Raw genomic sequence first — 13,449 nt, forward strand, 5'->3', positions numbered from 1 at the left:
GCAGATATCGCCCAAATAGCCCCCTCCGCTCCTCCCAGGACCTCCTGCTCTCTAGCTCCCTTGTTACCTCCTCCCATGCTCGCCTTCAGGACTTCTCCAGAGCCTCTCCCATCCTCTGGAATTCCCTGCCCCAGTATGACCGATCAGCCCCTACCCTGTCCACCTTTAGGAGATCCCTGAAAACTCATTTATTCAGGGAAGCCTATCCCACACCCACATAACTGTCCCTGAGCCACCCCCATCAAATCATTCTTTGCAGCTATTACCTTTTGTACCACCACCCCCTCCCTTTAGAATGTAAGCTCTATGAGCAGGGCCCTCCTGTACCTTTTGTATTGAACTGTACTGTAATTGTGTTGTCCCCCTTATACATTGTAAAGAGCTGCGTAAACTGTTGGCGCTATATAAATCTCGTATAATAATAATAATTCTATCAGACTTGATTCTGGAAGTTATTCAGTTAAAGTCTGCACCACCCAGTGGCCTGGAGGGAGGAACATGCTCATTTAAAGGGTTGTCAGGGATGTGCTCTTTCACTTAAGCTCAGGGGCGTAACTACCACCATAGCGACCCATGCGGGCGCTATGGGGCCCGCAGCCGAGTGGGGCCCAGTGAGGATAAGAGCACCGCCGGCACAGTCTCCCAGCCAGGGGAAGAGAGAGGAAAGGAAGAGGCGAGCTGTCCGTATCAGCAGAGAGCTGAATTGCCCGATGTAAGAGCTTTCATTAGAACTTCCAGTGTTCCCGGGGCTCACGTCACATAGCTCCACCTTTTGGTCCGGTGCCTTTGATAGACAGAACGCCGATCCAATGCGGGACATGTGACGTCATCAAAGGCGTCGGGCCAAGAGGTGGGGCTATGTGACGATGAGCCCCGGGAAGACAGGAAATTCAAATGAAAGCTATTACAGCGGGTAATCCCGCTCTCTGCTGATCCGGGTGGCTTGCCTCTTCCTCTGCATAGGTGGGGCTGTATGGGGCACAGGCAGACCAGGCTGTATTGGGCACAAGTCACGCTGTATGGGGCACAGCTCACGCTGCATGGGGCACAGGTCACGCTGTATGTGGCACAGGTCACGCTGCATTGACAGTAGGGCAGCTGTGGGGGGGGGGCTGTTTTCAGGGGGGCCCCATACAACATTTTGCTATGGGGCCCTGCTATTTCTAGTTACACCCCTGCTTAAGCTCATCACTTACACTCTGTTTATCTGAATGGGTGGCTACAGCGGGAGATATTGAGAGAGCAAAATAAATTGCAGATGCAGGCATGAAGAAAAATAAATGCAGATTGGGATCTTGGGATTGAATATAAGGTATTTATAGAGACTAAAGATACACAGGAATTTAAAGAAACAGGATGAAACAATTGAGAGCTTGAGGCATATATGTATTTTTTCTGTTTTACTTTAGTTACACTTTAACTTTACTAGAGATCCAGCTCTCCACACATCCACCCTTTCTTCCGATGCCTGGAGGGGTACTAAAGAAACTGATAGCATTAGGTCCAGGCAGGTCTATTTGTATTATGTGTTTTGTGGGATCCAATGGCCTTGAAAGGCGCTGAACTTGTTTTTAGAACTTAAAATAAAAAATTGGAACTTGATGCACCATTTATTATGCCACTTTCCTTCATACATCTCCAGTCTTCTTGACATAAGGGCTGAACCTCATCCCGTCCTCCAGAGCACTGTCTAAAGAGCACCCTATCATACCTCTTGCTGCCGATGGTACGCATATATGCGGTCTCTTGGTGGGTGGGTTTTAATGTCAAGAGGCCGCATTCATACTGCCCTATGTAAATACTCTTCTGAGATGAGAGCATGCTCCCAGCACAGTTAACAGCGGGGACCAGAAAGCTCCTGATACATACTTGTGATGGGGAGCTTTCTGATCATGTGATTGCTGGCACAGACCCAATTCACGTGACCTGAATGCCCGCCTCCTGGCATTTAGAAGCTCCTAAAGGGCCTGGGAGGTGGCAGCGGGAAGTGGGTCACATTACTAGAGATCCAACTCTCCACATACCTACACAGTGGGATTGATTTACTAAAGGCAAATGGACTGTGCACTTTGCAAGTGCAGTTGCACTCTCTAGAGCAGGGATATGCAATTAGTGGACTTCCAGCTGTTGCAGAACTACAAGTCCCATGAGGCATAGCAAGACTCTAAAAACCACAAGCATGTCACCCAGAGGCAGAGGCATGATGGGACTTGCATATCCCTGCTCTAGAGCTTAGGAAACAAGGGGAAGCTCTGCTGACTTCCATCATCCAATCATGTGCAAGCAAATATGCTGTGTTTCGTTTTTTCCTTGCATGTGATTGAGTACTCTTTGCAAAGTGAAGCTTCACCTAATTTACTAAGCTCTGCAGCAAATGCCCTTGCAGAGTGCATCTGCAATTGCAAAGTGGACAATCTATTTGACTTTGGTAAATCAACCCCAGTGCTTGGATCTGTACCTGGAGGTGCATGAAAGAAATTGAGATGTTGGGTCCATAGAGATTTATTTGTAGTCAAATCAGAAAAGAACACATTTTGTGGGGGCATTTGATAGAAACCTGTACTACACTTTGTACCCACCCCCCCCCCAAGCAAATAATGTCAAGAGGGAATCTGACCTCCCCTGCTCTAATAACATAGTAGATGACCATTCAAACCCATCAAAGTGATTCTAAAGGCTGGAGGTTTTTTTTTTACCTAAAATAAAAACCTTGTGCATAAGAGCAGCTGTTCTCTCAGCTCTCTGCCTTCTCATTGGCTCAGAGACAGCAACGGGAGTCATAGGCTCCCACTGCTGTCACTCATAGCCAGTGAGGCAGGAGCAGGGGGTGGGGCCAAGCCCCATTCTGTGTGTCTTATGGACATGTGGCATGCTTTGGGGGCACCCTGCAGGGGGAGGAGACAGGAGCTCTGGCAGGGGGACCCAGAAAGAGGAAGATCTTAGCTGCTCTGTGCAAACCATTGAACAGAGCAGGTTAGCATGACATGTTTATTATTTAAAAGAAAACCTATTAAGCTTCAAGACTTTTACACACACCAGCAACCTTAACCACTTGCCGACCAGCCGTCGTCATTATACCGCAGCAGGTCGGCCTGTTCCCACAAATCACTGTAGCTGTACGTTGGCACCTTCAAGGGCAATTGCGGGCCCCGCGCGCGTGGCCAGCGGCCACAATGTCTGCTGGCAACCCGCAATCGCAGGCACGAGAGCCAGAACGGGGATCTGTGTATGTAAACAGACAGATCCCCATTCTAACAGGGGAGGAGAGACAGATCTGCTGTTCCTAGTGATTAGGAACAGCGATACATCTCCTCCTCCAGTCAGTCCTATCCCCCCACAGATAGAAACACACATGAGGGAACATGTTTAACCCCTTGATTGCCCCCTAGTGTTATCCCCTTCCCTGCCAGTGACATTTAAACATTAATCGGTGCATTTTTATAGCAATGATCTCTGAATACATGTCAATGGTCCCAAAAAAGTGTCAAAAGTGTCCGTTTTGTCTGCCGCAATGTCGCAGTCCTGCTAAAAATCGCAGATTGCCACCATTACTGGTAAAAAAAAAAAAATAAAATACCATAAATCTATCCCCTATTTTGTAGACACTATAACTTTTGCGCAAACCAATCAATATACGCTTATTGCGATTTTTTTACCAGAAACATGTAAAGAATATATATCGTCCTAAACTGATCAAGAAATTTCTTTTTTTACATTTCATTTGGGGGATATTTATTATAGCAAAAAGTAAATTTTTTTTTTTCTCTTCAAAATTGTTTATAGCACAAAAAATAAAAACCGCAGAGGTGATCAAATACCGCCATAAGAAAGTTCTATTTGTGGGAAAAAAAGACGTCAATTTTGTTTGGGTACAACATCGCACGACTGCGCAATTGTCAGTTAATGCGACCCAGTGCTGTATTGCAAAAAGTGCTCTGGTCAGGAAGGGGGTAAAATCCTTCCGGGGCTGAAGTGGTTAAAGGGGGAAAATCTTCCAGTCTGTTAGACCCCTTTCACACTGGGGCGCTTTGCAGGCGCTACAGTGCTAAAAATAGCGTCTGCAATGCACCCTGAAAGAGCTGCTGCTGTGTCTCCAATGTGAAAGCCCCGAGGGCTTTCACAATGGATTGGTGCGCTGGCAGGACGGTAAAAAAAGTCCTGCTAGCAGCATCTATGGAGCGGTGTATACACCGCTCCTGCCCATTGAAATCAATGGGGCAGCAAGGCTATACCGCCGGCATAGTGCTGCTGCAGCAGCGCTTTGTGGTGGTTTTAACCTTTTCTCGTCGCTAGCAGGGGGGTAAATCTGCCCCGCTAGCAGCCGAATACCGCAGCTAAAACGGCACTAAAAATAGCGCCACTTTACCACCGACACTGCCCCAGTGTGAAAGGGGCCTAAGTGGTTAAACTAGGCTGATAGCTTAAAACAAAACAGCAGATTTTAGTACAGCTACCCTTCAGAAAGCATGGAATAGGTCAATGTTATTTACACATTATCCTTGATGCTTACAGGAATCCAACATTAAGAGAATACAGAGCAGAGGTACTTCCATTGCCAACTTCTCCAGAAATTGTTAGTTGACTGTTACAGTAAATGAGCCTACTCTTAGTCCCAAAGGTGTTCAGTTTTGGTAACACTTGTATCATAAGGCCTCATTTACATTTGCTTCAAAATGTGGCATTGGACACACTTTTAGCACTCTGAATGCCAATCAAAGCACCAGTCACTAAATAAAATAGAAAGCCTACAGTCCTGTTCTCCTGTTGCGTTTGCTTCAAAAAATGATATCCCATGTCACTTTATTGGTGCTTCAGAGCATCTCTAAAGCCTCCATAAAAGTCTATGACATAGCTTGCTTACGGCTCCGGAAGCATGAGTGCCGGTTTTTATTCAGCTTTAGCTTTGCTTGTTTTTGAGGTATTGCAGGTATGAGAAATTCCAGGATGTACTGAGAAACCAGCAAGCGAACCAGAAAGATGTCATCAGCAGTCACTTCCGGTTCATATGTGTATATATTCTGGAAGTATCTGGTGTGCATCATGGAGCTGCAAAAAGGTAAACGAGGTCCAGACTGTAGAGCAGCAACTAGCAGACAGCACTCATGGTGGAACACTATAGCAGAAGGTTCCCGGAGAGAGAGAGGACTCAGCGGCAGAGCTGGGAGATCAGAGAAGAAATTAGAAGATGCCACAGATGGTGAGCAGCGTGGGGGCAATATAGCGAGAGGTTAGCGGGGACGGGAGGATCAGCAGAGCTGGGGGTTACTACTGAGCTGGGGATCTGCTGAACAAGGGGTAACAACGAGCTGGGGTCCCTAGGCCCCTTTAAAAGAAATAGAAAATCAAACACACACACAGGGCATTTGCCAAGCTTCATAAAAAAAAAAACATTTTATTAAAAAAAATAAAAAGCACCACTGGAGCATTAAAAAACCCATGTTGTTGCGGTAAGCGCTTTGTGTGTTAAAGTCAAAGAGCCCCAAGGCGTTCATAAGGTTTCCACCATTGCTAGCAGGCATCAGCACCATTTGAAGCTCATAGAAAGCATGCTAGTAAGCTTATGTAAAGTAATAGTCAGTACTTGTCAAGAAGATTTGCATTTAACATTCCCAAACAAAAGGCTTCATCAAACCTGCTTTGAAGCTTACCAAAAGTTTTCTACTCATAAAAGCTAAAGCCCACTCAAACAAGGTCTTTGGGCTCTTTCACGATAGTGGTTGGGGAAGGCCTTAAAACCCAGAGTTAAATCGTGCTTTTACTACCCCCAAATCATCCCCCCCCCTTTAGCTACAGAGACAGCAGGCGGGGGATGTACACATGCTGCAATGCTCTGCAGCAAGAAAATACCCCTTATTGCTTTCAAGTTAATATTACTGCTCTGCAACCATGGGCAATGTGCAGAGTTGCAGCGTTCTACTATGTATCACCTCACCACTTGTTTTAAACCCCCCCCCCCCCCGTAAATACCAGACAACTGCACGTTGTGTGCAGTTGCGCCATGGCCCCATTCACTTGAATGGGCCACGTTTAGCTGTGAAGCAAAGCGCCATGGCTGTGGCATGTGTACACCCCCAGCCGCTGCAGCAAAAGTGTTGGTTGAAGGGCAGTAAAATCTTGGCTCAATCGCAGGGTTTTATTGCCCCCAAAACACAAGTGTAAGCAAACCCTTAAAGCAGATCTAAACCTGAAATAAAAATTTTAAATGAAGACTTCTACCTGGTACAGTAGAGGATGTCAAGTCATCTGTACCGAGTCTTGCCACAAAGAGTTAATCCAGCTCTGAGCGATCCTCATCTTTTTTTTGTAAGATGAAAAAACGACACATCGCCACATCCCCTACTGCTGTGACTGACATTTCATTTCTTTATCTCATGCATGGCCTGAGAGCAGTGTTATAATTCCAGCTTCACATCCCTCCTTTCTTCTCCAGCTCTCCCAGGATTGGCTGCTCCACACCTCAGCATGATTGAGCATGCTGAAGTCATGTGGTGCCTTCCCTTAGTTTTGACGGGATGTTACTCATCATGGGGCATGATCAGTGACTGAGGATTTACAATACATGGTGCAGTCAGCTCCATGTATTGTAAATACAGGAAGAATTTGAGTATAACAATGTAGGCAGAGCACCCAAAATCGTACACAGGCAGGAAGAGAGTACGGAATTATAGCAGGAAGATCTTGTTTGAAGTATCCAAGACTAAGAATCCAGAGGCTGCCTCAGGACATCAGGTTCTTCTAACTACAATATCAAGAGAAGAAGTCGCTGCTCAAGGTGTGTGATGAGAGACTAGGGAGTCTCCTGGAGTGCCAGCCCCGGCCTACCTCCATGGGAAACTTAGGAAAAAAAAAGAAAGAAATGGCTGCACATCCAGAACTCCCGGTTGCCTTTTTATTGATCACAAGGATAACACCAGATACTCCAACAAATGGTCACGTAGACGCATTTCACACATACATCTTGTGCTTAATCATATGAATAAGCACAAGATGTATGTGTGAAACGCATCTACGTGACCATTTGTTGGTGTATCTAATGTTATCCTTGTGATCAATAAAAAGGCAACCAAGAGTTCTGGATGTGCAGCCATTTCTTTCTAACTACAATATCACTTTTGGGTGGAATGGTCCTCTGGCAAAAATCCTATTTTAACAAGGAATATACATACTCAGTACCTGGCTGGACAAACCGAACTACAGTTGAAGGCTATAATTATGTTTAACATAAAAAAATAAATATGGCTAAGACAAGACTTCTGACAACACAATCATTAGCAGCCTGCAACATCCCTGGGGTCAGGATAATTACTTTTTTGGATTCCAGAACAAACATCTGTGATGTGCTTTATAAATTAAAGCCAAATTAACCACTTCCATACCGGTCCTATTCTAGCACTCCTCTCCTACATGTAAAAATCATTTTTTTTCTATAAAATTACTCAGAACCCCTAAACATTATATATGTTTTTTTTTTTTAGCAGACTCCCTAGGGAATAAAATGGCGGTCGTTTTTATGTTGGTATTTGCGCAACAATTTTTCATGAATTAAAAAAAAAAAAAAAAAAAAAACAAAAAACAGTACAGCTAGCCCAATTTATCGTATAATGTGAAAGATGAAGCTACGCCGAGTAAATAGATACCAAACATGTTGCATTTTAAAATTGCACAGTCATGGAATGGTGCCAAACTTTGGTACTTAAAAATCTCCATTGGCCACGCTTTAATTTTTTTTTTTTTTTTTTTTTTTACAGGTTAACAGTTTAGAGTTACAGTGCTAGCATTATTGTTCTCGCTCTAACACACGTGGCAATACCTCATGTGTGGTTTGAATGGCGTTTACATATATGGGCGGGACTTACGTGTGCTTTCGCTTCTGTGTGCGAGCTACTGGGGACTGGGGCACTTTAAAAATGTTTTTTTCTTTTTATTGCTTATTTTACTTTATTTTTTACACTCTTCATTTTTTTTTAAATCACTTTTATTGCTATTACAAGGAATGTACACATCCTCTTTATGGAGAGATCTGGGGTCAATAAGATCCCACATCTCACCTCCAGGCTGGAAAGCATGAGATCAAAAAATTTCACGATTCCATGCTTCGCGGCTTTACACAGCCTGAACATGACTGGTCATCATCTGGTGGCGGACAATTCTTTCTCCAGGTCCCCGATGGCACGGGAGAGCCCGGAGAAGATGTGCCCTCCTGTTGCCTGTAAGAACGATCTAGTGGCTGAATTGCTGCTATGATCGTTCTTACGGTGCACAGAATCGCCAGCTGAAAAAGAAGCTATCTGAATGATGCTTGTAGCTGCAGGCATCATTCAGATATTCCCACTGAAAGTCAGGGACATCATATGACAGCCTTGGGCTGGAAGTGGTTAATGTGTACACAGTTTGATCCTGTTAATGCTTATAGGCATATCAGCGATTAATGGCCATTAAACAGAAGAGATGAACCGTGTGTACATCCCCTAATATATGCTCATGGAGCAGATCACATTTAGTGCAACTTGGGGAATATAATCACATCTTAAAAGAATTTAAACATTTTTATTAAAGTCATATCAGTAAAAACAAAAGAAACGACACATAAAAAAACCCTAGGTCCACATCCAATGTAAATAAAATAAAATTGCACTGTCCTCTCAGAGAACTAAATGGGCTTGATTTTAAAGTGAAGTCCAATCAAGCTGAAGACCAGACACTTTAGGTCTTGAACAAGGTAGTAGAAAACTCGTAATCCCTCGGGGTCCCTGAAAAAGAAAAAAAACACACAAACTTGTATAAAGCAGAATATGAACATCACTACAATCTATTAGTGCTCACTGATAACATTTCTCAGCAAAATTTAAAATGCACTAAAGCTAGAACAAGTCAGAACACCCCTGTTGGGTTTTCACTGCTATCTGGGACTATCAAGAACCGAAAGCAACACTAAACTGTTTTAAAAAATGCTTAGGCTGCCTCCTAGCTGTGGAAGGACACTGGGCAGCAAGAGCGGCCTGTATCCTAGCAGCAGAACACAGCCATTTACGCTCTAAACACTACATGTGTAAAAAGCATTTTTTACAGAGTATTGCTTCATAATAATGTAAAAGGCTTTATTGAAATGTACTTACAATCATCAAGATAAAAACAAGCATCCAAACTGATCGATCCAGATGGCCGCAGCTAGTAGCATGCTTGCGTCATACATTGGGTTCTGTTAGGCGGGACCTGATGTATGACACAAGAACGCTACTAGCCGTGGCCAGCTTGAATCTTGATCGATCTGTTTGGATGCTTACTTTTATCATGATGATTGGAACTACATTTCACTAAAGCCTTTTACATCATTCACCATGGGATTCATTTTTGTCTATTATTCCACCGAGCCTGATGAGAGTGGGGAGCTGATGTAGGTTTGTAAGGCTAACTTTACTGGATCCATATACAGCTTATTGAAGGTTGTGGGAGCCGCTTCACCAGATGCACAGCTCTGAGTCGTGGATACCCTGTATATGCTTACATTGACCACTCTGTAATTTGAGGGTCCAACTCTTCCGGTAAGGAGACTTGCTGGAAACACGGTGGTGTTGTGTGCACTTCTCACTGCACTGAAGCTGGTGTGGAGCTTTCATTTATCCCTCCCATCGTCAACATATGAACTTTAATTTGCTACCATCTGAATGATTTGAAAGTCATTCGTATTTTCTATCACTCTTATGGTCAACATATGAACTTTTCAGTGACCATCAGAATGATGTCATTTGCATTTCTGTTTAGCACTGCATACTGGGACTTTAGAATACATATTGGCCTAAACTGATGAAGAAATTAGATTTTTACATTGGATATGTTTTATAGCAGAAAGTAAAATATAGCTTTTTTTTTTTTTTAAATTGTTACTATTTTTGTTAATAGCGCAAAATATAAAAACCACAGAGGTGCTCAAATACCACCAAAGGAAAGCTCTATTTGTCGGGGGGGGGACACAAAAATCGTATTTGGGTACAATGTCGCACGACCGCGCAATTGTCAGTTAAAGCAACGCAGTGCCATATCGCAAAAGATGGCCTGGTCATGAAGAGGGTAAAACCTTCCGGAGCTGAAGTGGTTATTTGGCCAGTAACCTATTTTTCATGAAACGATTTTACTGTGTTTTTCTGCCTCCTTGTAATGTCCCCAGTGGGCTTCTGAACCTCTCCCCCCCCCACCCCCTTCCGTTTGTTTGGAAGGAGCGATGTACATTAGTTACAGTCATGTGCACTGCTCTATGCCCACTACAAAACCCATTGTCCACCCCAAGATTAAGAAAGAGTGGCTACATTCGCACACACATTGGGACCATGGAGAGTGAACATTGCCAACCTCTAACAGAAAGTCAGATCACAGCAGGAAAAGCAAAGGAATTTGGAGAAGGCCAAGAACAATCCAAAAGGTAAAATCTAAGATTATATACTTGGATCACATTTTTTTCTATTACTGGGAACCCCAAACCACCACCATCTTCAACACAGACAGCTAGAAAAGGACTATCAGTAAAAGCCCAGAAAAAACTACTGACACAGCAAGCACTTACTTGGACTGGTTCACATCTATAAGGGAACCAATTTTGGAAGTTGTAAAGGATATATGCTCATCTCCTATCACGATCTCCAGCTCCTGCAAGAAAATATATTTGGGAGAAATTCATCAATGTACATGTATAGGTTTGGTATAGTTTTCCCATAAAGGTAGCACAAAAAACTTCATAGCCCACAAGGGGCTGGTGACTCCAATAATGGCGACACAAAGCACAATGATAGTTTCAGATCTGATTGGTTGGTAAAAGCAACAAATTTACCGAAAACTGTATTGTGCAAGTTTCTATCTGAATGGATGTTACTTGCATAGACTGTTTAGAACTTCACTCTCTCAATTAACATGAACTATTTCTAAATCTTATGCTGCTAGCATTAGTGAATAGATAAGAAAATATATTTACTGGTTTTAAACTTTAATTTTTTCTATTTCTTCAGTTACTTTCTGGTTTCCATGCCTAGGCAAATGATATCATACATCCCAGGAAGGTATGCCACATAAATCATCTGCCCTTACTCAAGATGGCCACTGCCAGAAATGCCAGGGGGTGTTTTTCAAAATTATCGCCTATAGGTAAAAGTCAGAGATGAGAGTTTACTCCCACTTTAAGGGATTGCTTGAGAGGCTTTACACAGACAGTCACTTTGCTAGGAAAGCACAGACGGACAGTGTGATTCATAGCCCCGTTTGAAAGTCAGCATGTAAACAAACCCAGTTTGACATAGAAATCAGAAATCCCACAGCCAAGGGCTATTTAAGCAGATTATCAAAATTGCCAGCTAATCAATTTACCCAACTTTACGGTTTTCAGATGTGTTCATTAATGACTAAAGAGGACACATAATACACACCTGTCGACCGACTCTGTCAGGTGGGGGCCACAGTGCATCATCTTCCTTTGTGATTTCACTGTCATCTATGATTCGTTTCAGTTCCTCCATCACACTCTTGTGTACATAAGCCTGGGCCACAAAATAGGAAAAACAAACAAAATAGAACGGTAAACCAAAAAAGTCAAAAGGAATACTTCTGTAAAACACGTAAATCTGAAAATTAAAAGCTCGCTAGAGAAGATAAGTAAAAACTAGAATCCCCAACTAAAGAGACACAGATTCAGCCTATTTTATAGAGATCCATGAACAAGGTATAACAAAGCATACCTCTTTTCTGATCATAACATCATTCTTGTAGTTACTGTTGTTGGCATATCGAAGTTTACCTGTTAAAGAAAAAAAAAAAAAAAAAGTCAGTATCTGTACTTTCTAGAAAGACAGGTTTTCTGTTAACACGCAGTGCGGGTGCACATCACCTGCGATGTCTGTGTTCACTACAATGTGAACCTGGGCTCAGTGTGAGAGGAAAAGCTACAAACCAGGAAATGCTGTTTTTCATGTGATCAGCTGTGATTGGTCACATGGGTAAAGAGCTGATGACGCAGTGATCAGCTGTGTCCAATCACAAACTCTGGGATGTGCCGTGTCCCAGGGACACGGCGCCGATCGCCGTGGGAAAGCAAACGTGGGAGATTGTCATAGGATAGAACCATCATTGGGGGTTTTTTTTGCCAATTACATTAAAAACACACACACACACACACACACACACCTTTCTTCATGTGTTATAAAATCTTACAAATAAATAACTTTTCTTCTTCCGATGTGCAGACCCCTCCCCAACTCCCCGACCCAATTCAGAGCCCATCCGAGGAGAAAACGGCGCTCCTGAGGGTCCCCTGCGAGGGGGTGTCCGGATCGGTGCCGTGCCCAGGATGCTATTTCTAGTCACCATGACGACCTGGGGCTTGTCGGGTTCTATGTTATTGGAACCCCCAAATGCAGCTAGAAATCACAAAATACGGCAGAGCACATTTGTCGCTCGTACGGCAGACCACTCGAGGAGACGCAGCAAAAAAAACATGCAATGGGGGCGACACACAGGTGTGAATGGGGCCTATAACTACCAACACTGATATAGTACAGGAAGATACCTGGAGGAATAATACAGGGGGAGTGGATAGTTGAGGCCTATACAGAGTTGTGATTGGTTGTAGTGTATGGCCGCCCTCAGGACGAGGTGTATACGGAACTCACGGATAAGAAAAGGAAATCTTATACATCTGGAATGTGACTGGTGTCCGGAGTCCGGCGCACAGCAGGCTGAGTGATCCATCCCAGCAGGCCCGCACCGCTCCTCCACACCCCCCGGTCATGGAGCCCTCCCTCCCCGCCACCACTGCTCACCGTCCGGCCGGAACTCGAACTCCAAGAACTCGTGCCCGAACTTTCCCTTGTGTCCCACATAATACCGGAGGTAGAAGTCGCTTCCCATGGCGTTGCCGCTCTCGCGCTCTCAAATGACGACAGCACGTGTAGAGGCGCACAGGGATGAGGTCAGAAAACCAGCGAGAACGCACGAGAGGGGAATAGGCTCAAACTGGAGTAAATCACCCAATAGGACGGGAGGGGCGGTGCTAGGAATAGCCAATTGCCCGTGCTCCGTGTCGACCTTTACGTCCTCCAGAGGCCGAGGACACGATTGTCTCCATTAGAGGAGCCATTTTGTCTTAAGCTGGCCATACACCATACAATTTTCCTGTTCAATTTTCTTTAGATTTACCTTCAACTATGTAGTACAAGGGCCTGCCTGATTGCATCAAAATTGAAAGTGTTTAGGTTTGACCTCCTATTATATGGTTTTGGTAAATCTAAAGGAAAGTTGAACAGGAAAATTGAATAGTGTATGGCCAGCCTTAGATATCGGCTTACGCTTCAACACGCATGGCCAAACCCATAGCTCCCAACTGTCCCTGATTTCGACTCGAGGGACTATCCCTGATTTGGAGCAATGTCCCTCTGTCCCTCATTCCTCCTCATTTGTCCCTCATTTTGG

General features: G+C 44.0%; 1 protein-coding gene across 1 annotated transcript; it reads right to left on the bottom strand.

The window, feature by feature from the left end:
- Window positions 1–8,527: 8,527 nt before the first annotated feature.
- MAGOH (mago homolog, exon junction complex subunit) lies at window positions 8,528–12,981 on the bottom strand. The gene is made up of 5 exons (XM_073593519.1): window positions 12,801–12,981; window positions 11,721–11,779; window positions 11,412–11,522; window positions 10,559–10,641; window positions 8,528–8,750 (listed from the first exon to the last, which is right to left on the bottom strand). The coding sequence occupies exons 1-5, from the start codon at window positions 12,886–12,888 to the stop codon at window positions 8,651–8,653; spliced, it is 441 nt and encodes a 146-aa protein (XP_073449620.1). The 5' UTR covers window positions 12,889–12,981; the 3' UTR covers window positions 8,528–8,650.
- Between the last annotated feature and the right edge of the window lie 468 nt (window positions 12,982–13,449).

The sequence above is a fragment of the Aquarana catesbeiana genome, linkage group LG07, assembly GCF_042186555.1.
Source record: "Aquarana catesbeiana isolate 2022-GZ linkage group LG07, ASM4218655v1, whole genome shotgun sequence".
Taxonomy (NCBI): Eukaryota; Metazoa; Chordata; class Amphibia; order Anura; family Ranidae; genus Aquarana; species Aquarana catesbeiana.

Bases quoted from the DNA above. Each gene is read 5' to 3' on its own strand.
- MAGOH (XM_073593519.1), bottom strand. From the start codon at position 12,888: ATGGGAAGCGACTTCTACCTCCGGTATTATGTGGGACACAAGGGAAAG. The intron at 11,780-12,800 runs GTGAGCAGTGGT...TTTCTTTAACAG, and splicing joins GTTCGAGTTCCGGCCGGACG to GTAAACTTCGATATGCCAAC. The intron at 10,642-11,411 runs GTGTGTATTATG...ATTTTCTTGCAG, and splicing joins CTGACAGAGTCGGTCGACAG to GAGCTGGAGATCGTGATAGG.